The 25,179-nt window shown below is 41.9% G+C and overlaps 1 protein-coding gene across 15 annotated transcripts in view; it reads left to right on the forward strand.

The window, feature by feature from the left end:
• The window catches only part of UNC80 (unc-80 subunit of NALCN channel complex), a 127,855-nt gene that overhangs the window by 14,379 nt on the left and 88,297 nt on the right, over positions 1–25,179 (forward strand). For 8 of the 15 annotated variants that reach the window (XM_077785173.1, XM_077785179.1, XM_077785174.1 and 5 more), the window contains exons 7-19: positions 128–267; positions 3,782–4,043; positions 8,726–8,866; positions 9,453–9,675; positions 10,679–10,819; positions 13,423–13,691; positions 14,321–14,674; positions 15,422–15,568; positions 17,441–17,588; positions 18,941–19,089; positions 21,677–21,843; positions 22,534–22,635; positions 24,653–24,867. In XM_077785173.1, the coding sequence (XP_077641299.1) occupies positions 128–267; positions 3,782–4,043; positions 8,726–8,866; positions 9,453–9,675; positions 10,679–10,819; positions 13,423–13,691; positions 14,321–14,674; positions 15,422–15,568; positions 17,441–17,588; positions 18,941–19,089; positions 21,677–21,843; positions 22,534–22,635; positions 24,653–24,867 (2,458 nt within the window). The remainder of the gene's footprint in view (positions 1–127; positions 268–3,781; positions 4,044–8,725; positions 8,867–9,452; positions 9,676–10,678; positions 10,820–13,422; positions 13,692–14,320; positions 14,675–15,421; positions 15,569–17,440; positions 17,589–18,940; positions 19,090–21,676; positions 21,844–22,533; positions 22,636–24,652; positions 24,868–25,179) is intronic. The other 7 variants (XM_077785175.1, XM_077785184.1, XM_077785181.1 and 4 more) reach the window with 5 other exon arrangements.

A 25,179-nucleotide genomic window follows, 5' to 3' on the forward strand; every position in this document is an offset into this window, starting at 1 on the left:
CTAAGCTCAAATTGCAGTTATAAGACTAAAATGGGAGAGATAAAGATGTTTTAATATTTATCTCTTATATTTATGTTTTAATATTTAAATATGTTTTTAATATTTTCTTTTTTGCAACTATCCAAAGGGCCTGCAGGTGGTCTGTGAGACAGCACAGCCAGATCCTGTACCTCCAAAGGCTTCTGGTTCAGCATGTCATCCTGGAAATTCCTTGGAGGGAAGTGTATCCTCCCAAACTTCCCAGGAGAGAAGTACTGCACATCCCAGGTACAAAGACCTTCAGGAGAAACTTGGGCTCATGTGATTCAGTGGTGGAGGTCACACAAGTCCATCTTGCATGCACTTTTGTCTGGACATGCTGAGGGTGCTGGATGTTGGTATCAAATTCCTAATTCAAGAAATCTCAGTTCTGGGTGACAAAAAAGATGGCAGCACTTGTTACTTAACACTGTTTTCTTCAAAGAAATCTCTAGCTGGCCTGTTGGGACAGGTTTTTTTTGGTCTTTTATAGAATGTTGGAACTAATGACTCAAAAAATAACCTTCAGGTTCACCCCTTCCAGGCTAAATTTAGCTTCAAACAACTGGTATATTATCTGGCTTCCTTCTGACCAGATTTTCTTTCCCCCAAGCAAAGAATTTCTGCAAGCCTCTTTCCACTGCCTTCATTGTGCCTTCTTTGCTTCCTGCTGCATGGCTTGCTTTAGACTACTGACCCAAAGGAACAGACTAGCAAAGAAGGACAGCTATGCAAACATGCTTCCAGCTTGTCCTGCAGTGTTCAGGCTCTGGTTTCCAGCTTGACACTAATAAATTAATCCAGATTTGGGCACATAAAAGTAGAAGTAGATTTTCACTTTTCCAGAAGTGCTGGACACTCAGTAGTGGCATAAAGTAAATCAAACTGATGAGTAATTTCAGAGATTGTGGAGAGGGAGGGCTGTAATTTTAAGTCTCCATGGATTCAGGAGTGTCACTTGAACACCTGAAAACTCTGGTCCTGTTGATTACCTCTTTTGAGAAATGTCATATCCAAAACACTGCAGTCTTAAGAAATGGTGACTTTCTCTGATCTCTCCAATGGGAGCTCAGGGCAGCCTTTCGCTGGTGCAAAGGAAAAAGCTATTCCTTAAGGCTCTCATCTCATCAGGAAGCTTCCCTTGGGATTTTTTTATCAAGCCTGTTGTCAGTTCTGGATCTGTATTTAATTGGTATTAATGTGAGCCAGTAAAACTGAAGGTGGGGACAGAGCTGCCTTTCTGTGTGTGAACACTACTGCTCAGAGAGTGCACAGCTGTAAAAAATAAGCAGCCTTTTAAGAAGACAGAATCAGGTAATCAATTTATCAAGCAGGATCTGGTGGTTGCCATGGGGATGAAGCTTCAGACAGGCTTTGAAGAGAGCATCATTATGCCTCCTCATTTGCAGAACTCATTGATGAGTTAAAACTGTACAGGGAGCTTTGGTTGCCAAGCAACAGATAACTGTGAAACAAATGTTGTTTACTCTGCTTACCAACAGCCAAAGTATTCCTTTGTCCTTGGCCAGGGGTTGAAGGAAGGCTGCATTTCCACTTTCCCTGCAGTCACAGACAACCATGATCTGATTATGCAAGCACTAGATTTTCCTCTAAATGAACTACAGAATTTAATTTCTGGTCTTCAGAAACTATCTAAACAAATGGCTTGTTCGGATCCTAGCTGAGTGTTGCTCCTCCACGCAGTGTAATTTTCCACATAGAGATGATTCAGTTTAATCCTGAAGCAAATAAACCACAGCTCTTTATGCAGCTGCTACTTTGAACAGGCTGCCTGAGAAACAGACTTTGCAGGAAGGACTTTAGTTACAAACATTTCATAAGGAGAACATGCCTTGCTCCCAGCCTGTGTCATGCCTCAGGTTTGCCTGTGCCACAGACAGGGGAGCATGAAAGTGTTTATTTAGCCCCATACACTGCTCAGGGTCCTGCAGAGACCAGGGAGCAATGCCTCACTTTTCACAATTGCTACTGGGATGACAGGTTTTATTTCCTTTGCTAGGATACTTGGAGTATACTTCTGGCTTTTTGCAGGCTAGACCTATGTGGCACAGCCTAAACTTTGACAAAACCACCCTTCACATCAGGTTTATGGGGAAAATGTTACAGCACATTCCCATTTCATGTTGTTTTCTTTCCTAATTCAGTTTTTCATGTTTTTGTGACAGCTCATTTAAAAGCTGTCAAACTTGCAGCCTTTTTACCTGTACTACAGCACTAGGGGAGAAACTTTGAGTCTGTGTATTTCGTATAGTGTGTCATATGCTGATGCAGTCACCAAGTGCCTCCAGCATTGGCTTGTGGGGCTGGCAGCAAACCAGCTCTGCAAGTCTGAGCTCTGGATCCATGGGTTGATCCAAGCCCAGCCTTGACACCTGCTCCCTGTTTCCAGACATGTAAGATGGAGCAGGGTTAATGTGATTCCGGTTGGTGTCAGTGTTCCATGCACACTTCTTTCTCCTTTGCCAGTTCCATGCCTGCCTTGGAGGCACAGGGCAGAGATCCAGCAGAGCACTTCACTTCAGCACTCAGAGGTCCCATGGGTCAGTATTGCTGCTGTTCCCTAAGGCTTTCCTGGACCATGGCCTTGAACCCCTTTGTTCAGAATGCGGTGGAAATGGGGATGACTTGTCCACACTGTTTGCATGCTGTTTTGCAGTGTTGATAATAAAAATGGTTTTTAACAATAAACAAAACACCGGCTTGATGTTCTTATGATGATTGTCAAATGCCTGAGGATATAGTACCTGAAAGTACTCTTCATTTTTATAGAGCTCCAAAATCCCAGAAATAAGCAGGTCACAGAGATGTGTTTCTAATATAGAGTGGAAACCTTCAAAATGTGTATTCAGCAGACCAAAAAAACTGAAAAAATTTCTGGAGTTCCTGCACCACCCCCAGGATTTCACACCTTCTCTTACCATGTGATTTTCATTCCTATGACTCCCTTTCACTTGCTGCTTTCTGACAGATTGTCTCCTGACAGCTAGTAAGTGTCCAGAGGGTAGATCAGGCCAGTTGTACTCTGCTGGAAGAATAGTGATATAAAAGATTAGGAATAAAAAGTTTGGGGCAATTTATTGCAAAAACATTGGCTATGAGTGCCATATAGCTGCCTTTGAAATCTGAACTTTCTAGAGTCTCATTTTTGAAGCTCACTACAGATGTTTTGCTTTTGTGTGCACTAATTTTTACAATACTTAGGAAATTCCATATTAAAATCCATTGGGAAATTAATAGGGCAATAAAACTATAGTGAGGGCTTTAAAGGGTGCTTTTCTCTAGAATGCCTCAGCAAGGAACGCCCATAATGGCAAATTTTATTTATATAGGGATCCATTTAATTAGCTCAAAAGGTTAACTAATTTATCTGCCTTGCCTGCTTTTTCTTAAGTAATGCCTGATATGTGCAAACGTAAACTATTCCTAAATATGTATTACTAGTATCAAAATTGCAGATGCTCAAAGGTTGTCTGTTTCCTGCTGAACAAATTACTCAGCAGAGGCACTGGAGGCTTATCTTCAGCTCACAGTTTAAGAAAGCACCCCTATCCAAGAAAACACTTAACAGCATGTACTGGAATCCTCTGGGGATCTGAAAGCTAAATATCCAGTTAGGTGCCTTCAATAATGCTCTCCTCAGTTAGGTACCTTAATCCCAAAGGACTTTATGCAGAGAGCTGAGTATCTAAGAAGGCCTAAAGAATTTGAGGATTAACATTTCTGCTCCTGCTTTCTGGAACAGGGTGTCCTTGGTGATTCCACCGTGCCAGAAGTCTCGCTACGCCACGTACTTCGACGTGGCTGTGCTGCGCTGCCTGCTGCAGCCACACTGGTCTGAGGAGGGCACGCAGTGGTCACTGATGTACTACCTGCAGAGGCTGAGGCACATGCTGCAGGAAAAACCAGAGAAGCCACCCGAGCCTGAGGTCACCCCTCTGCCAAGGCCTCGCAGCAGCTCCATGGTGGCTGCTGCACCCTCTCTGGTGAACACCCACAAAACCCAGGTGAGCACTTGCTGTCAGTAAGAAAATAATGCTGTTGTCGTGATGCTGTGAAGTGATTCTGAAAAAGTAGTGATGGCCACAGCTTTGGTATTGGCTCACTTGCATGGAGATCAAATACTTGCATTGATTCAGAAAGAGACCATAAGAACATTGAGTGCTTTGAAGGCAGAATCTGATGCAGAGGGTGAGACCTGGTGACTGCTGGAAGCTGGAGTGTTGATATTAATTAATCTGGGGTGAACTGGGATAACATTAGTTTTTAACGTGAAAATGTCCTTTTAATGTGAGAATGTACTAATGCAGTTGCCAGAAGATGTGGTTACCAATGCCTTTGCAACTGTGTAATGGTCAGGACTCACTGAGCTGCTCTGGTGTACTCCCTCAAATGGTAGAAAAGAACCTGGGTTTGGTACAGGACTGCACACTTCAGACAAACACTTGTGTTAAAATATGGAATTAGACTTGGCAAACAGTGACAGTGAGCAAGAGCTCTCCGTGTTGTTACTTCTTCCACTGTTACTCTTATTACATAACTTTTATATTTGCCAAAATAATCTTAGTAGAGGAACTGGCCTGATAGGTGTCCACTATTGCTCCCTGTTTGCTGGAAAATGAACCCTGTACTCTTCTCCTTAGTGCAGTAAAGACCCTTGTGTTTAAGCTTAAATATTTTTTTATATTGTGTTGTTCACCTGTTACAGGGATAAAAGGGAGATGTTGTTGTGGTTTTAGTTAATCTTTTTATGGATTTGTGCTACTTTTAGGTTTTGCCTCTCCTCTTTTCCTGTCATGTGCAGCAAATTCTGATTTACTTAGTTGATGGAACTGCCTTACAAAATTTAGCAGCGATTCTATTTTTGCCATCCAGTATTATGAAACAGTTGAATAAAAGACCTGTTCATTTTGCTATCAAATGTCTTATTTTGAGTTGGAAATCTCAGAATTCTTGGTGTTATTCCTAAGAATGCTGCTTTCGGGGTTCTGACAGATTTTGATTGGAAGGAAGGTGAAATATCTTTTCTCCAGTAGACCCCAGATGCTCAAAATCTAGAAGATAAGCATAAATGTAAATATTGCTACTGTTAGTTTTAGATCTCAGGACTTTATAGACATTTTTACCATTATTATGAGAGCTGGTGATTACTTGTAGTTCTAAGGACTCAGCAGTAGCAGTATTTTTTAAATTGTATTATACTTCAGTGTAATTTGTATATTATGTTAAATCCCTATAAAAGCTTGACATAGCTCCATAAAGGCCAGGTGACAAGAATTACTGTTCAGTCTTAATTTACCTGTGCATGGAGATTTTATAGGATTGCTCTGTGTGTACAAAAAACCCTCCTTAATATCAGGAGCAGGGAGTGCAGTCAGTGGTTTGCAGAGGCAGTATGAATGAGATTGTCTTCCACGGGCAATGGCTGCACTAGTGTTGTCCTGGTTCTTCTTTTTGTTCTGTAAAACACCTCCTTCCTTTCACAGGCTTGGCTGTGTCTTGCTTTTCTAGGTTGTTTCACTTGCAGAAGACTATTGCTCTTCTAATATTGTTCAGTTAAATCTGTTTGGTGATTCCACTGGGTACATTGTAGCTGTTAATGTGAGGACTCTGTCCAGGGCATGCTTCCCTCCAAGTCTGAGTTTGATTGCTTTTCATAACCTCTGTGTCAGTCCAGTGTATTTTTGCCATACTTCATCAAAATAGAATCCTGTTCCTGGGTTCCATTTTGTTAAGCAGAACAATTGTGATGGAGGAAGTGAAATAGTCTTCCAGGCAGCAAAACTTTCAACTCATGCCCCCTTTCTTTACAACTTTGAGGACTGAAACCTGTGCAACACACAGAAGCAGCTGGGTTCTGGTTCATCCCAGCCAACTGTAGAAAATTTACTGCTCTTCTTGTGTTAGGTCTCATCATACCAGGCTCTCTGCTAGTTCAGAGCAGAGAATGCCACCTCCCAAAGGCTAGGATTTGTCCTTTCTGTTAACACAAGGGGTTGTATGCTGAGGCTTCACAAGCTTGTCTGACACAGGGTTATGCTTAAAGCCTGTTTTTTCAGTCTAGACCTGAAATTCCTAACACAGTGTTATCATTTCTACTCCAATGTGATCAATAACTTCTCAAAAATATTGGCATGCTGTGTTTCAGCAGGAAAGATAAAAAGTGGCAGGCAAAAACTGAGTAAAGAAGAACACATCTGCCTGCAAATCACATCGAGGAGCAGTAGATTTTTGTGGCAAATCAATGTTGTCTCTATTGTTCTAAAATTTACCAGAATAATCAGCACACTGATGATCCTGCACCTCTCTGAGCTTCAGCAAAACTCTCACACTTCCTGTTGGGTCTCTGTGTGTAAAATCACATCTTGGATGTAAGCTTGGGCTGAAGCAGTGGGGCTTGAGAGGACATGAAGAATATCCTCCATGTATTGCCCAGTAAGCTGAATAGCAAAGTAAGAAGAATTTCAGTGCAGTATTCAGGCACTCTTTGCTGCATGGGAAAAGAGGGGGGTTAGATGGAATGTGAATAAAGTGAATACTGTCTGACTCTGAAAAGTGACTTTGGTGTAAACATGTTTCAGACGGGGCTACATGTGATAAAGGAAAGCTATGTGGCATTTGTATGCAGAGAATTCACTGTTAGGGCAGGTGTAGGATGTGGAGCCTTCAGACCTTCACAATCTGCTACAGTCTTGCACTTCCTTTGCAAGAAGAAAACAAATATTAATCATAGCACCAATGCAGCTGTGGTGCAGTGCTCACTGCAATGCTGATGGAATGCCAAGAGTCTCAAGTGTGCTATCCTGAGCGCTGAGAGAAGTACTAATGAGCTGGTACGCATACAGTCATGCAGGAAGACAATAGGAACAACAAAATGTAGAGGAGCAGCCCCCAAACTCAAACTATTTTGCTGTCTTGTGTTATCCTTATGGTAATTGCCATGTAGCCTACTGCACAGAATAGCCATGTTTTTAATTAGTCTGCATCAGGAGTGATTCATTAAATGCATTGTATACCATGCTGTAGATTTAAAGTAATTCTGAGATTTGCTTCTCCGGTGTTGTTTGCTTGATACCTACCCTGTGCAGATTTCAAAGATGGCATTGTGTCTGCATGTTTTCATGGCTTGTATCTCTGTAGGCCCTACTCTGTCTTTTGCTGATCATAAACCACCTACTAAGACACCGATTTAGTAACTAGTAGATAAAGATATTTAATCCAAAATAAATTCATACAATATTTTATAACCAGAAGAGGCCAGAGGGCTATAAAACCTAGGAAAAAAGCTATATGGAGTACTTGCTGGCCTCACTGTTGAGAATGGCTAGGGTTAAATCCTAATTTACTATGTAGCCTCTGAATCTTTAGTCATATGTGCAAAGTGGTAGATAAGCAGATGTTTGTACTACAAACAGTGGTGAAGAGGAGCCTTGCTGCTGTGTGTCTCCTACATTCTTGTGCTGATAAAATTAAGAGGGAGAATTCAAAGGTAGTCTTTGATTAGTCTGAAAAGTCTCAGAAAAATGTGTGATCCCCAATATTTGGTACTGCAAACACTGGAACTAGTGTTAGACTTCAGCTGCACAGATTGTCACTGGGTTCTGCTGGACCTTGTTGTGCATAAAGCTGAACACTTGTGGACTACAGAAGCTGGGTATCTAAACCTGTCATAGTGGTCACTTCATCTATCCCTGATATATGGCTATCTCTGCATTGAAAACAAAAAGGTGTTTTAACATGACCCACTTCTCAGCAGAATATTTCTGGTGGGACAGGAAAGAACAAGAGCATTCAATTGGAAAAAAGCTGATATTTAGGCAGATGAAGATTACCCTGAGAGGATTCAGTTAGATCAGCTGCACAAACATCTCATGGAAGGCTGGCATTAGATCTTTGAGGGCAGATGGCTAGAAGCTAAGTTTGTGCCAATTTCCTTTGCAGCAGGCAGGTATAGCATGTGTTGTTTGATGCAGAAGTGAGTTGAGTGACCTGTACTGAAGCTGGGGTCAGTGAGCCTCATGGATTTTGCTGTTGTGGGACATTCTGTGATATAGAAAGGGGGGAAATGTCATATGAAAAATGATGGCTGGGGGAGCCTTGTTGTTACAAAAGAAAGATGTTTACTGATTTACAAGTCTTATATTTCTTTGGCAAGTAAATGACTTTTTTGAAAATTAAGTTTCTTGAAGGGACAGTGCTGCTTATTGCAATTTAGTTCCCAAAATATGTTTTGAAATGTGTATGTTATTAAATGAAATATGAAATTAATTAAATGAAATATGAAATGTGTATGCATAGACCTTAAATAAAACACTTTGCAAAGGGTAGCCATTATGATTGCTCATGGATGTAAACCAAGACCTCAAAGATATCATCACTTACTTGGAGTCATACCTGGGATCAGAATCAAACGTTCTTCCATGCCACTAGACCAGGCTGACAGCAATGCTTGAGGTTTTCCACAATGTGCTGTACTTTTTTCCATTGGTGACTGAAAAGTTAGACAAAGTACATAATTCTGGAAGTTTCTAAACTTTGTTCATTTATTTTTCTTTAAATGTGTAAACTTCTTTGTGTAATGAATTGGAGGTCTTTTTCTCTGCAGTGCTCTTATGATAGTTCTAGGAAGTAGCTCCTTTTTCAAAGCTGATTACCTCTATTTTTCCTTGTGCTTGTCTTCTTTTGGGAGCTGCAGGATCTTACAATAAAATGTAATGAGGAAGAAAAGTCACTAAGCACAGAGGCATTTTCCAAGGTTTCACTGACCAACTTGCGCAGACCAGCAGTTCCAGATCTCTCCACAGACCTGGGGATGAACATCTTCAAAAAGGTGAGTGAAAGAAAACTGCACTTTAATTTACCTATGATTCAGCACCTTAGTGTCTCCCTAAGCAGCTGCTGAAGGTCTGCTCAGACAGATATTCATGAGTTCTGCTTGGAATATATATTCATGCCATATGTGAGATCATCATCCCTTTTCACTGGAATTTATTCTGTATGTTATTATATTGGTTTTTATATCAAGTAATTGTCCTGATGAAACTGCATGAGAGGAGGCTACTCAAACAGTGCTGAATTTTAAGTGCCAGTGCTCACTGTAGTTCCAACTAATTGAGTTCTGATTTTTTTTACTTGATGTTAGCTCTGGGTTTCCAACCATCCATTCCATGCTCAAAGAATACCATAAAATTATCCAAGGGCATCCATCCCAGCCTCAGGCAAGACTGAAATCCTTCAGATGCTCACAGGATCCCAGCATGCAATTAGTTTCTATCATGGGAAATGGCCAAGATAAAATGCTCAGAGTGCAAAGTTATACTTGGGAAATATATCCGTGTTATCCCTTCCCCTCAAGTGGCTGTTCTTCATGCCTCAAAACTTCTCAACTGCTCCTGTATCTTCTCCTCTTCCTGCAGTTTAAGAGCCGCAAAGAGGACAGGGAGCGCGAGCGCAAAGGGTCGATCCCGTTCCACCACGCCGGGAAGAAGCGGCAGCGGCGCATGGGGGTGCCCTTCCTGCTCCATGAGGATCACTTGGATGTGTCGCCCACTCGCAGCACTTTCTCCTTCGGCAGCTTCTCTGGGATCGGAGAGGACCGGCGGGGCATGGAGAGAGGAGGCTGGCCAACCACCATATTAGGTGAGATATTGTTTTCTCTGCCCCAGGTTCTGTGTCGCTCCTGTCGTGAACATTCAGAGAGCAGTAGGGGCTGTTTCTTCATCCAGTCCTTCTGTCACCCTGTGTCCTTGGTTCTGTTTGCAATATTACACATCTATTTGGTAACTGATCACAGCAGACCTTGAATGACTTCCACTTCAGTTCACTTTTTCTCCGAAAACTTCTTTACTGGAATAATAGCTACTCTGGAAACCTGTAGTGATCTCTGTTCCACTTTTCCACTTTTCCGGTGTGATAGCAAGCATTGCATCTTTAAATAGATTCAAAGAATTTTTTCATTCCCTTCTTTGAAAGAGAAATCTTTGGAGAGGCAGCAGTATCATTAGTATTACAATTATGACAGCAGTATGACAATTGTTAGCAGCAGTGTCATTAGTATAATTAACAATGTTGTTAGTATGCCAAAAAATCCTATTCACAGTTTTCCTGGAGTGCATATTGGATAAAATATAAATAGGATATTTTGTCAGTGAGGCTTATATTGTCTTGATATTGCAGAGGTGTACAGTGTTTGAACCTAAAAAATTGCTACTTCAAGTTTCTAAGTTCACAAAACAGTATTTTTTTCTATTCTTGAAGAATTTCCTTTGTCTTTGCACTCTTCATTCTAATATACTTATTTCTGGGGGCAAGTGGAGAAGAAACTAAATTCCTATAGCATGCCCCGAAGGGTGGAGTACTGAGCAGTCTTGTTTCCTTGAAGGTGCTGGTGGTTAAGAATGTGGGTGCCAGCTAAATCAGCATGTGCTGAGGGAGGAAGAGCCTTGCAGAGAATTTGGACCATGTTCTCTCTATGAGAGAACCCGCATGAGGAATCCCATGACAATCTTTGGTTCTGCTTCATAGCGTGATGAAAAACCTTGATTTTTACAGACTCCAGTCCTTTAATTTTTAACCACAGCTGCTGTCTCCAGCCACCCCTGGGGTAGCTAAACAAAATCTCCATTTCTTGTCATCACCCTAGGGAAGTTTACCAGGAGGGGAAGCTCTGATACAGCGACAGAGATGGAGGGGCTGAGCGCCCGGCACTCGCACTCCCATCACACGCTGGTCTCTGAACTGCCAGACCCCTCCAACAGCCATGGAGACAACACAGTCAAAGAAGGTAAATTTAACACATCAGGACAGGTGTTTCACTGAAATATCAAGCCCAAAAAGTTTTACTGTTTCTATGTGTGAGTATGTGACTAATTGATTTTTCCTTTTTTGTTTCGGTATCTCTTGAGGGGTTTTTTCCACTACGAAGAAAAATGCTTCAAACAGTTCATGTTTATCTGGAACAGTTGTTAAAACAATTGGTGGCCATCGGCAGGGAGAAGGCATGGTTTGAGGTTTTCTTGCCTCACCAAAATAGAACACAAACGTGTGGAAAAAAACTTGGTATTGCTATCTGAAATTGTTTCATGGGGAATTTTGTGATATTTAATGCCTCTATGCAGCAAATAGCTGCTGGAGTTTGCTGGAAATCACAAGGTTTTTTTATTTAATTCTCCTCGTTTCAGTTGGAGGTCTGGCTTGAAATTTACTCCAAGTCTCCCTGAGGCCCTTGTGTCTTGGAGGCCTCTGGAGAAATGGCAATACCAGTGTGCCTGCAATGGCAGAGATAATAGACAGAACTCGTGATAGGGGGGAACCCTTCTCTTCTCTCTGCCTGGGCTGAACACAGGGATTTAAGGGACAGGGGCAGTGGCACAAGTCCCTGCCTGGTGCAGTGGGCATATCTGGGCACATCTCATCTGTGACTGCCCCTCCTTCCTGGGTGCATGATAGGTGTGGGGCTCTGTGGGTGAAGATGAACAAGGACCTGGTTCATCCACCCTGGAGGTGTGGCAGAGGTTAAGTTGGCCCCTGCCCTGTGTCAAGATGCTGCTGTAAAGAAAACCAGATATGTCACTGTCATAGGAGACATCCTTGTTAAGGGACAGAAAGACCAATGTGGAGATCCAGCTCATTGCTTAGAGAATTCTACTGCCTCTCTGGGGCCCAGGTTAAAGATGAGAAGAGAAAGCTTTCTGTTATCCATTATTGATTTTTCTGATAGGTAGCAATGAAATTAAAAGAAGTCACAGGCTAATCAAGAGAGACTTCAGGGTTTTGGGATGACTGGTTAAGGTAAGAGGGGCAAAAATAGTGTTCTCCTGTAACCTTCCAGTCATAGGAAACCATGAGGGAAGGCAGGAAGAGCCAGAAGATGGCACCTGGATGGCTCTATGCCTGATGACACTGGTGGAATTTTGGGGGTGTTGATCATGGGTTGGTTTACATGACACCAGGCCTCTTGGTGACAGGCTACTCTTGATCCAAAGGGGGAAATGGATCTTTGCACAGGAGTTATCAAAACTCACTGAAAGAGCTTTAAACTGGCTTTGAAGGGGGAAATGGTAAGTCTTGATGATCTGAGAGGTCTTTTCCAAACTATGTTTCTGTGTAGGATTTGGATATGGATTTTTGTTACCCATTTCAAAACAAACTAAGCAAAAAATCCATGAAACAAAAAAAATCTGCCCTTGGATACTCATCAAATTTGGCAGCCCAGGAACAAAATACCCTAATGCAATCTTTATCGTTATCTTCACAAACAACTTTTAGTGGATGCCATTAAAAAGTCACACTTGACAGAAAGGAATTCTCTGATACAAGCAGCTGATTCCTGCCCTGATCCTTGACAGAATTGTGGCCTAGTTCACAGTACTGCTTTTGGCCTTTGAACATTTTCCCAATTAATAATGCCAGTTCACTGCTAACATGACTGCACAAGCTGTCAGTTAATGTGATTGCCAGTCTGGTGAGTTGCTGTGTGCATAATATAACCAGTCCATCACTGAGTCCTTGCTTGTTAAATGTATTAGATGTCATTAGTTCATTAATTGGAATATATTCAATAGCCAGAGGAAGAGGTTCTTTGCTTTTCTCTAGCTCTATTGACGTACTGTCTGGCAGCCTAAACAACCCTATGGGTGTCTTTCTACAGTAGAGTGTATATAAACTTACTTACAAAGCACTAGGTGTGGGAAATTATGATCACTGTTGCCTGGAAATCAGCATGAGTTTTAAAAACATGAGGCATCCTTGATAAAAATTTGCACTTCAAGCCAGTTTGCTAACCTGAGGAATTCAAAATTCCTGTCTCTGAACACTGTGAGCTTAAGACTGCAGTGCCTTTCTCATCACAGAGCTATGCAATTTGGGGATGGTTTAAACTGTCACAGGTACTGTTTTTTTCAACTCTTGTGTTGAAATTTTCCAGATTGATGTAACTTGGAAAGCTGCTTCAAATTTGTGCTGCAGTTCTGCTACTTTCACCCCTGCCTTTCAGCAGCAGAGTTCTTTCCCTTTGCCTTGCAGGGACACTGCTGCTTTTAAAATGAAGCACTGAATCAATGCAGAGAGAAAAATCCTTTTGGATTAGATTTAGAATGTCTGAGTTGCCTGGTCTACTTGACTGCCCATTTAACATCAGCTTGAGCTGCCAGAGGACTGAACTGCTAGAACAAGCTTGGGGCTGTTCTAATTTACACTGTCTTAATAGAAGAAATGGGTTTACCTTTGATCCCTGTACACATGATAGGAATTAGGAACTTGTGGTTTCTTTTGGCTTTACAAACCACTTTAAGAGATGCTCCCTTTAGACAAGCTCAGCCTCAATCTTCCATCCTGTAGCTATAGAGATAGAAATTTATTTACAGGTAGCTGTTTTCCTCCCTGCAGTGCGGTCCCAGATCTCCACCATCACTGTGGCCACCTTCAACACCACCCTGGCCTCTTTCAATGTGGGATACGCCGATTTCTTCAGCGAGCACATGAGGAAGCTTTGCAACCAGGTGCCCATCCCTGAGATGCCCCATGAGCCACTGGCATGTGCCAACCTCCCACGGAGCCTGACAGACTCCTGCATCAATTACAGTTGCTTGGAGGATACGGATCACATTGATGGAACCAACAACTTTGTCCACAAGAATGGCATGCTGGATCTCTCGGTAATTGGCAAGGAATGAGGAAAGCCAGGTCCCTCTTCTGTCAATATAGCTGTACCATTGAGATCAGGGCTTTCCTGGGCTTTTCCTCCACCTCTTTATATGGCTTCTCTCAGCAGTATATAAAGGTCAGTCAGATACATTTGTGCATATCCTAAAAGTCTCCTCTGAGAAACTGCAACTCCTGTTACTCCTTGCAAGGAGCGCATGTGCATGTGGAATGCACACATCAGATCTTAACTGGTATTATGTAACGGCTGTGTTCCTGGGGCATGCACCAAATTCCCTGTAAAATAGTGTAAGACTGAGTAGCACCTTTCTTCTAGCACCTTAAACCTCACTTTTGCTGCTTTCCTCTCAATGAGTTGCTAGCTCTTGTTGCACTCAAGCAGTGTTCTCAGGCTCACAGATGTAATCTCATGGTTTCCTTTTCAGCCTGACTGTGCCCAGCCTGTGGTTTCTTGTCTGACATCTAGATTGTAGGCTTTTGGTATTTAGGGTTGTGTATTATTTATTCAGAATTTGTACTGTGCCCGCTGTAATGGGTCTCTGGAGTCTAGAATTTCCAGGCACTGAATATTACTAGGAGATAAAGTAATTCTGGCTTTAAATATGATGTTTGAATCTCTCAGGTGGTCTTGAAGGCTGTTTACTTGGTTCTGAACCACGACATCAGTTCCCGGATTTGTGACGTGGCACTGAACATTGTGGAATGCTTACTGCAGCTTGGTGTGGTGCCCTGTGTGGAGAAAGTTCGGAGGAAGAGTGAGAACAAAGAAAATGAAGCCCCTGAAAAGAGACCAAGTGAAGGATCCTTCCAGCTTAAAGGGGCTGCTTGTGGGTCAGCTTGTGGGTTTGGGCCACCTCCAATTAGTGGAGCTGGAGATGGAGAAGAAGAAGGAGGTGGTGGAGGAGGTGGAGGTGGTGATGGAGGTGGTGGAGGAGGAGGAGGGCCATATGAGAAGAATGACAAAAAACAAGAGAAGGTTTGTCTTGCTTCTCTCTTTATACAATTCCAAATGTACTTTAATGTCTGCTGAGACTGAGTATGCATGTGTGTGCAGCTGCCTTTCTGTCTTGCTCACTTGGGGTTCTGCTGAGGAAATATGATTAGCAATTCCAGCACTGTAACTACTGCAGAGAAGCAGCTGCCAAAAATGGGAGTTTGTGAGCCTGGCATGGACATATTCAATGTCTTGACAAAGTGTTTGAAACCCTCAATCACAATGATTTTTTTTTTCAGGTTTATTATTCATAGCTTGTAAAGGAAAAACAGAGCCCAGTGTGTGAGCAGTTTTTTATTTGATTACTCGAAGTCTTAAATTTTTCAGTATGCTATGAGAATTGGACAACAGATGCTATATTGCCGACTTCTGAAGCTGCAACTTATAGTAGCATAATATCTAAGACATTTTAAAAATATGCTTGGTTTTCTACTCAGCCAAGCCAATGCTGTGTTTTCAGGGTTAATTTTTTAAAGTAAGTTCTGAATGGTATGCATAGCAGCATGTAGGATCTTCACATTTATAGCATAACTTTTTGATGGGAGCTGAAAAGGAGGGGGCTGGTCTCTGAACTTGGAAAATAATTGGAGTAAACACTTCAAGAATAACAACTCAGTAATGGAGTGTCTGAGATGAGAAATGGAAGGCAGTTTGTCAAAAATAAAATGCTAACAAAATGCCAGTGGTTGTGCCAGGGTTACACACTGTCTTTCCCTCTGTGACCCTCAGGATGAAGGCCCATCTGTCAGCACCCATAGGCTGGCACTTACAATGCTGATCAAAATTGTAAAGTCCTTGGGCTGTGCCTATGGTTGTGGAGAAGGACACCGAGGGCTCTCTGGAGATCGCCTGAGACTCCAGGTATTTCGGGAGAATGTAAGAGAATTAAAGCTCATTAAAGTGTCCCCCCTTGTACTGCTGACATTGCTGCCTGCCCCCTCTGTAGCTTTCCCTGTATTGACAGTAAATGTGTTGCTTTTTGCCCCAGCTCACAGACTGTGTTGCAGCCCAGCCGTAGCAGATTTTCAGCTGTAGTGTTGGCTTCCAGTCCCTGCAGCTTTCTAAGGGCATGCCTGGGGCCCAGGGTGCTGCTGGCCACCCCAGAGGATGAGTTGGGGCAATACATGGGAGCAAATTCCATGTGTGAGCTGGTGTCAATGAATTTTCACAGGACAGTACCCCAAAAGAGCATGCTACTTACAAGAGCTGCAACTATCTTGGGTTGCCTATGTAAATCCAAAAGTCTGAGGTGTAAGTGTGTTCACCTTTGCTAATGGTGATTATGACTGGTTGCTGCTGGGCTGCTCCATCAGCTCCTGATGGTTGGAGTGCACTGTATTTGCACTGTACTTGTTCTGTTGTTCTGCAAGGAAGTGAAAAACTCACTAGTGCCCTTTTGAAGGATATGGTGAGTCATCACTGTTCATTCCTAACATTTTTTTGTTCTGCCCCAGTCAAGATGTTGGAAAGTGCCCAGAATGTGGCCTAGACATCAGATTTAATCCAGAAGAGTTTGTCTCCTTGAGCTCAGTGCAACTCACTGTTAAATGGGAGCCCTTCAAAGGCCCTCTCAGTGCATGCCTCCTCCTCACCTTGTGTGCTTGTAGAAGAGAACATTTTTCATTACTGTAATGAAAGTTTACTAATCCCATGGGATGTGTGTGAACCACATTCTTCTCCATGGCTTTGGTTAGCTTGAGCTGTGCCAACAGAGCTATAATTAGGTTCTGGGCTCCAAGGTCGTTTTCTCAGATGTGGACTGGATGATTTCTCAGAGATGGATTGGATGCTCTATGTCCTTGCAGTGTTCTTGTGTTAGCTAGATTTCCAGGTGCTGCAGGAGTGGATGTAATTGGAAAGGATGAGGTTAGAGAGTCCCAGTGGTAGCAGTAGAAAGGTTCTGCACAGAGCACTGCTTGAACAGGTACCATATTCATCACCATGTCAGATAGATTTTTCTGTTGGATCTGAGCCAGCAAAGCATTTAGACCTATGCATAACATTAAGTATAAATGAATGTCTCTTGGAGCCAAGGTTCTTATCAGGCCCATTGAATTGAGGAAAATATTTTCCTACGTGTGTAAGTCTGCTGCATTTTCTGTGTGTCTGGCCAAGCTGCTTTGCATGCACTGTTTGTGTTGACTGTGTGGACAATCATGTCTGAGTTTACTGGAAAGTTAAGCACCCTATTGTAGATAACAGGAGAGTTCATGTTTCTATGGAGATGATATTTTAGATTCTTTAAACTCCAGGCTTCACGGGAAGCCAGTAGGATAGATAGTTGTGTGATAAGAAGTTGACAATTAATAGCTTTTAAGCAAAAAGTTAGTGTTTCACATGATGTAAATTGGTCATTGGGTATAGGGGCATTCAATAGGTTGGGTCTGAACTGGAGGGTGAAAATCAGATGCCTGAGGCTAAGAACCTGTTCCACCAAGGCACTGAGCATTGACAGAGGTGGTGCATTCCCAGTTCACTTACATTCAGTGAGATTTTGCTTTGGGGGTGGACACAGGGAGAGAGGACTTGAGATACAGCTGGTAGTGGCTTTATCGCCACCTCAAACAGTGGCTCCCATACTGGTGACTTTTCTTTTGTGCTGAATTTCTTCTTCTCTCCAGAGATGAACCTGGTCCTCTTATGGGACCATTCAGAGACAGCAGAACACTGGCTAAGTGTTGAATTACCTTGCTAGCAAAGCTTGATCATGTACTTTGATGTGATATGATTTGATGGATACTGTTGCAGGCCCAGAACTGCCTCACAAAACTGTACAAACTGGATAAGATGCAATTCCGGCAGACCGTGAGAGATTATGTGAACAAGGATTCTCTCAATAACGTGGTGGATTTCCTGCATGCTTTACTGGGGTTCTGCATGGAGCCAGTCACTGATAGTAAGTATACCTGGCATCAGGCACTCGTGTATGTTAAAACTGCCATGAGAAAGAAGCCACATTCTTGTCCTTCATAAACTACAAAATGTGATTTGCTATTCTCAGACCGTATAAACTGTATCCTTAGGCAGTGGGGGGGTCAAGGGAGTTGGACCTCTTTGGGTCTGACCACCCAGTAGTGACCTTGCCTCGAGATCTTTAGCATGCAGTGCACCTGAAATTGAAGGGCTCCCTTTGATTCATCCTACTTCTTGTTCATGGCTCTTCACAGAAGAGATTCTCATTAAACCATGCCTCGGGCAGGGAGTTTTCTGCTTCCTGACATGACAGGGTACCCAGTGGAATGGCCTGTTTAATACACAGTTTGTTCTGAATGGAAGTATAATTGAGCTTTAAAACCCTCTGTGGTGCCTCAGAGCTCAGAAGGCACCACAGTAAGCAGCAAGAACTGCTTGAATGAACGAGAATATGGATGCACAGATGCATATGCCTGCAGTTACAAATCCATGTGCATGTGTGTACATAGAAGGGTTTGAGGATTTTTTTAAGTTAGGAAGATTATGTTCTATATTAGAACAATCAAACATTTATGCTTGGTCACTGCATGAAACAACATTTAAGTGTGACTGTTTACAGAGTAGGAATAGCTCCTCTGAAGCACTCAGGGAGTCTGACTAATTTATTAGCCTGTCTTTGATGCCAGGAATTTCAGAGAAAGCAACAAAGAACATTATATATTTAGCTTTCATGAGGAAGATTCCCATATGACATTTCCCTAAGTATTCATCAATTATTGACTGGCTTGTTCTTTGAAACATGACAGCTTATGCAGCTCTTGAAAGTCTTTTTCTCTCATCTCAGGAAACTGGGATGTTTTTTGTAATTCATGTAAATGTGTAATTATTTTTTGAGTCTTTCTGAAAGCTTGGTGTTCTTGTGCACCTTCCAAGGAAAGCATTCCTATAGTTCATAAGATTTTCATGTCACTTTGCTGTTTAATCAAACATCTCTTAGCCCTTAGAATGGTAATTAGAAAAACTGGAGTTATTGTTCAAATTTGAAGCCTTATTCTGTACTTCTCTAAATGAGAGGTCTGATGGAACAAAGCTAGAATTGTCCTGATACCCTTTTTCATAATTCAGGCATTTTTGGGAGGCTTTCTTGCTTCTAATTTATTTTACCCTTTGCTTCTGCTATGTTTTTGAGGGGTAGGATTGTGAGAACTTGAACATAGGATATTAAGTGGGGACACATCCTTGTCTCATGTATCATAGTCCCTTTACATGTGTCTTTAAGCTCTTTCTTTTAAACTAATCCCAACAAGATGGCTTGCTTACACTTGAATTTTACAGATAAAGCTGGATTTGGGAATAACTTCACCACAGTGGACAACAAGTCTACAGCCCAGAGTGTAGAAGGTATTATTGTGAGTGCCATGTTCAAGTCATTGATCACTCGCTGTGCATCCACTACACATGAGCTCCACAGCCCAGAAAACCTGGTAAGCCCTTGATACCAAATTAACAAAGTGATTGCCTCCCTGTACTGGGCACTAGTGAAGCTTCATCTCAGAATCTGAGGTCCGTTCTGGGCCACTCAGGAGTTTTTTTTTTTCCTAAAGCAGGGAAATGGGGCTGGGAAAGAGTCTGGAGCACATGTCTTGTAAGGAACAGCTGAGGGAAACAGAGTTGCTTAGCCTGGAGAAAAGGATGCTCAGGGGAGACCTTCTTGCTCTCTACAGCTTCCTGAAAGAGGTTGTATCAAGGTGTGGGTCAGTCTCTTATCCCAGGTAAAAGTGATAGGGCAAAAGGAAGTGGTCTCAAGATGCATCAGAGGAGGTTTACATGAGATGTTAGGAAAAATTTCTTCACTGAAAGGAGAGGTCAGGTACTGGAATAGGCTGCTCAGGGAAGTGGTGAAATCACTATCCCGTTAGGGATTCAAAAGATACATGGATGTGGAAGCAGGGACCTGGTTTTTTGGTGGTCTTGACAGTGCTGTGTTAATGGTTGGATTCAAGGATCTCAGCAATCATTTCCAACCTCAGTTAGTCTATGATTCTAACACCACAGCTGCAATGAATCGCCTTTCAGCAAAGTCAGAGGCAGTTCACTTGGTTAACCACATGGCCCACAGCTGCCAGACTGTGTGAATTACTGAACAGCAACTGGGTAGATCTTCCCAAGGCTTAGGCAAAGGTCAATTTACTCAACACATGGAGGAAAGGAAGGTGATGGCTTTTTGCTTTGTATATGCTTGATATATTATCTCTTTGAGCTAGGTCTCCTAAGCTCTCAGAGAAACATATCACACCTGAGATAGCTGAGCTACCTCAAATGGCATAAAATTGGCAGGATGGCTTCTGAGGTAGTGTGGGAAACACAAGACTTTTAATAAAAGGCAAAATAACAAGGCTCTTTACAGAGAAAACCCAAGCCAGGCGAAAGAGGCTCTTGCTCTTGGTAAAAACACTCCACAAAAGTGATTACTTCCTTGGTTCTCTTCTTTTTCTAGTGAATTACTTAGGCAGGACCTTTTGCCTTCTGTACAATTTGCTATCCTTAGGTTTGAGGTGAAGTCCCCAAGGTCCTACGAGGTGTCTCTTTACTGAATTGAGGAGAGAAATTTCTGGGGTTTTTTTCCTTTTTAAGGAGACAAAGAATAATTTGTTCACTCTGTCAACAGCGGGCACATTCCTACATATGCTGTCTTTCTAGAGCAGTTGGTAGACTGGATGACATGAGTGCTCTTCCAAATTGGTGTACTCTTGGAGTTAGTCTCAGACCTGCTTTATTATCAGAAATTAGGATTTTTAATGGAAGCCAAAAAGAAACATTCTTGTATTCCATCATTACAGCAGAGCTTTAGAGATACTGAAGCCCAGCTAAAGGGGCAGTAGTGCTCTGTGAGGTGAAGGGAATAAGAGAACATTAGTGCCTTAAACCAGCAGTGTAGTCTACCTATGTCCAATCCTCTAGTTCTTATGGATATTCCTCCTTTGGAATGTTTGTTAAAAGATGTTATTTGTTGGCATACAGAAAAACATGCCCTGTTATTTGACCTAGATTAGAAGCACCAAATGCAACTTTATCTTATAAATTGTGTATCTTTCTAGACCCTATTTTAGAGTAAAAGGTGGAACTTGCCTCAAAGGTTAACACTGTTAATTGTGCCTGTGTGGAGAATATAGCATATAGAGCATGTGTGCAGATATGTTGGGGTTTTTTGTCATTGTTTAAAGTCAATCTTGTGGTCAATATCTGACTTAAAAAAAAAAAAAAAACAACCTTAATCAGGATACAGGTGAAATTATAACCTTGTTGGTTTTTTTGTTTTGTGAGTTTTTTTTAAATCTTGTTTTGGGTTTTTTTGTTTGTTTGTGTTTGTTTTTGTTTTTCCTTTGTGCCTTGCAGGGAATTTTCAAAATAATGCAAGGTCTTTCAGGAAAGCTCACAGATCAAAAATCAAGCCCTGTAAAATTGTTCTTCCATCCACTTGCCCTCAGATATAGAGGTGATTTGCACATCACAGATGAGTATGAATGTTCAGAACTAAAAAGGGCCTTGAGTGTAGGAGGGAGGTTGGGGAATGAGTGAGTCATTCCTCTCTCTTCATATGATGGGAAGCTCTAAAATAATGAAAAAAAAATCCCAAAATACCCAAGACACCCACTGGTTCTGAAAAAAACTTGCAGTTGTTTGCACTCTACATCCTCTCACATACACCTGAGGCATTTCGTGCCTTTTAAGTTTCTGGTCTAGATGAATGGTATAAAACAAGCTTTGAGTCATCTTTGTAGCTCCCTCATTTCACAGGTCTTTTATTGTCTGATACCTCTCCATCTGCTGTATCCCATTGCAGATCATGTTCCATAATAATGCTCCTCCTTGTCTGCTCCTTCTGAGTGCACTATGAGTTTCCAGCCAAAACCAACAAACCATACTCCTGAAGAGTAGATCACACAACAGCCAGAGGAGAAGTAATGGCCTGGTGAAGTACCTCAGAAAGTACTGACTGTCAATGCTTCTTTAGAAACTGCAGACTGAATTTGTTTACTTTTTTTTTTTTTATGGTGTTTTGCTGCTCAGGGCTTGTACTGTGATATCCGACAGCTGGTCCAATTTATCAAGGAGGCACATGGGAATGTATTTCGGAGAGTGGCACTCAGTGCCCTCTTGGACAGTGCTGAAAAGCTAATACCAGGAAAAAAGACAGAGGAAACAGAGCAAGAGCCAAAACCTTCTGGGAGCAAAAGGTGGGTGTCAGGAGGGAGAAGGTAAATGACTGACTTGCATATGACTCTGTGCCAAACACAAATATAGAAACTCCAAGGGATTGTTTTATCTTTATAGCATGTCAGTTCTTAATGTACAGACCTGTGCTGTGGCAGCAGTCTCCTTTAAAATTTAATGATCTGAGACTGCTACAAATTTGTAGAGAAAACCATTGTCAGTCTCATGTAAGAGGCATAAGAGAACAGTACCATGGAAATATTGGGATGAGGAAAGGTTAAGAGAACTAAGAAGCATAGTGTCGCTCCCAAAACACTCTGTGGATGTACTTTTTAATATGCATCACATCCTCTGGGATGTGTACCTGTTCTTCTGAGAGGCAAACCCCGGTATGCAAAACAAATCCCAGAAGAAATGTAATATGGACGTGCTTCTTTATCAAAAAGAAATTTCCTCTGGTGCTTTGAGGAATTTGTCTTATTAAAATGTTGGGATGAAGGATTAAGGAAGTTGAAAAAGTCCTGAAAACCTTGGCTTTGCTCCCAAGAGGTGATGCCTATTTTTGGGAATAATATGTAAATAGAGACAGTAAGTTGCTAAAGAGAGGGTATGTCTCTAAAGCTATTTTGCAGGTTTCCATATCCAGTTCTATGTGATGACCCTGAGATGGGCCATCCCATTCCTTTGGCTGATGATTTATCTTGTCTGTGTAGATCTGAGGCAGGAAGTGTCATCATTGACAAGGGCCAGGCCTCAGCTGCCCCTGATGAATGCCGGAGTTACGTCTCGAGCCGCCCAATGCAAACTCCAGAACAGTAAGGAAATATTGAATTGTTCAATGTGTTCATGCCAGCAGCTTCCTTCTGGGGTTGGTATAAATGGGCAAGATAGCAGATTTACCTGTTTGGGTGGTACAACAAACTGTTGAGTGTCTACACAGGAGCTACTGCAAACAACTGGGTAATGCCTGTTTTCAGTGCTGCCAACTGGAGCCATCCTGGCTTTGGCAGGAAACAGCAGAGGTTTACAAATGACAGTGCAGTAGATATGTCAATATTCTGTACCATTCTAATGTGTAATATTGTATATGTTAATGGGCAATATTGTGTACCGTGATAATGTGTATCAGGCTACCTGAGCAGTGAATAGCATGTTAATTCCTCCAATAAATCCAGAGATTTAACCACAACTGTTCTCTAAGCTTTGTTTGTACTCCTGGATGATGATTTTATTAATTTTCAGCTTCCAAGTTGTTGCTAAGAGTCATTAATGCTTCAGTGAGAGCCATCGCATTCCTGATCTGCCTTGGGCTCTGAAGATTGCTGTAGTTTCCTTTTCAGGACAGGGAATCAACCTGCTGTTGGCATTGTACCTCTGAAATATATGTCCAAAGAATTCTGCCATTTATTACTGAATTAAACTTGGACAATACTCTTAAGAATTTTCAAAAAATCTACGAATGGCCACTGGTCCCTAAGTAGTTTTGGGCAAGTTATTTAACTCCTCTGAATATGTGTCTATCTTGTTAGAGAGCTTTGAGATGCATTACATGAAGACATTGCTTGCACAAGGGCCCAGAGCTCTACATCACAAATTCTCCTGCCTTAACTGATCCTGCAGAGTCTCACTGTTGCTGAGAAAGCAAGGATAACACAAAGCCTTTTACTGCTCTGCAGGATTGTACAAGTTGTTCCCTCTGAGCCCTGCCATAGCTGTGAGACATCTCAAGAATGTAGTAAAAAATCTTGTCCCAATTCCAGTACTTAATGAGCAGGTTCACAAATGGCTGTCATGAAATCCTAAAGCTTTCTGGTACAAATGCTTGTAGAAATTACTAATGTGATCTTATAAATGTAGTTCATTTTGACATAAAGAAGGTGGTTTACTTTCATGTGTAGAAACTAAATATTGGGTGTTATGAATGGAGAAGAGAGCTTAAACAAGTCCTGCCTTTGACTCAGATTTCTGGCACTCTTTAGGGTCAGCCTGCACCCCAGATTGCTCTCACTCCTCAGGTTCTTAATAATGACCAATTAGATCTATTATCAAAAATGAATTATTTATTTAATAGACACAAAATTTAACTGTCATAAGACTTGAACAGATTACTTACTACACAGGACAAACAAAAGAACTAGTAGATGAATAATGTGGTGCACTATAATAATAAGGTACCTATATTACAGCTAGAGAAGAAATAGGTTATATTAGGAGTCAATGTATCTTACCACCCAGTTTTTGGTGGGGCATATATCAAAAAATCTTTTGCTCTCAATTTCTTGAGAAGTAACCACCAAGATGTTTTCAAGCTTGGGAAAGAGACCCTACAGGTTTCCAGGGAGTGTGTATGAGACTTCTGCCTTCATGGAAACTTGTGTAGCTTTTATAGTTGTCAACTGCCTCTCAGTTAATGATTGCTCACTTATCTCTTTACATCTTGCTCTTGAGGTGGAGGATGTTCATTATCATCTGGGGGTCTGATAATAACCAGAGGTCACTCTCTTTCAGGCATCTGTCTGGCCTGGGTTATCTCACCCATGTGCACCAGCTGATGGACAGAGCAGATGAGCTTTCTGTGGTAGAGGGGGGATGGCGTTCTGCCTCAGTGGACAAGTACCTAAGGATAGAAAATATGATTATTTTATGTCTTGAATAACACTGAGTGTATTGTCAGGCTTATGTCCCTCTAAGAACAGTATATTTGGAATTCAAAATGAAGCAACCTCAAGCAATAGAGAGGTTAGGAGGAGGCTGCAGAAAGGAGGTCTCATTTCCCTGAGCACTCAAACTTCACTGAAATGCAGTTCAGGCTTTGCATACCTTCTGTTCCAGTGATGAGCAAATCCAAGGGGCCAATCTGGGACGCAAGGACTTTTGGAGGAAGATGTTTAAGTCACAAAGTGCAGCGAGTGATACCAGCAGTCAATCTGAGCAGGACACATCGGAATGCACCACTGCTCACTCTGGAACCACCACAGACAGGCGCTCCCGCTCTCGCTCCCGACGGATCTCCCTTCGAAAGAAACTCAAACTTCCCATAGGTAAATGTATGTCTCTTTCTATTCTATATACATATTGCATGTGCAGAGAAATACAGCTAGATATAGCTGTCTTAAGAAATATACTGCAGCACAGTTCCTTATTGTCTGTATGTTCTCCCAAAAGAAGCTCTGATTTGCTGCTTGCTCCATTTTGCAGATGTGGAACTGAGGCAACAGGAAATGTAAGCAATTTGCCAAAGATACCGGGGATATTTTTGTCAAAATAGATTATTGAAACTTTTCCCCCAAAGTAGCAGGCTAGTACTGTAATCTCACAGTTACTGTTCCTGTCTGTAGAAGAGAAATATTCCAAATTAA

The sequence above is a fragment of the Lonchura striata genome, chromosome 8, assembly GCF_046129695.1.
Source record: "Lonchura striata isolate bLonStr1 chromosome 8, bLonStr1.mat, whole genome shotgun sequence".
NCBI lineage: Eukaryota > Metazoa > Chordata > Aves > Passeriformes > Estrildidae > Lonchura > Lonchura striata.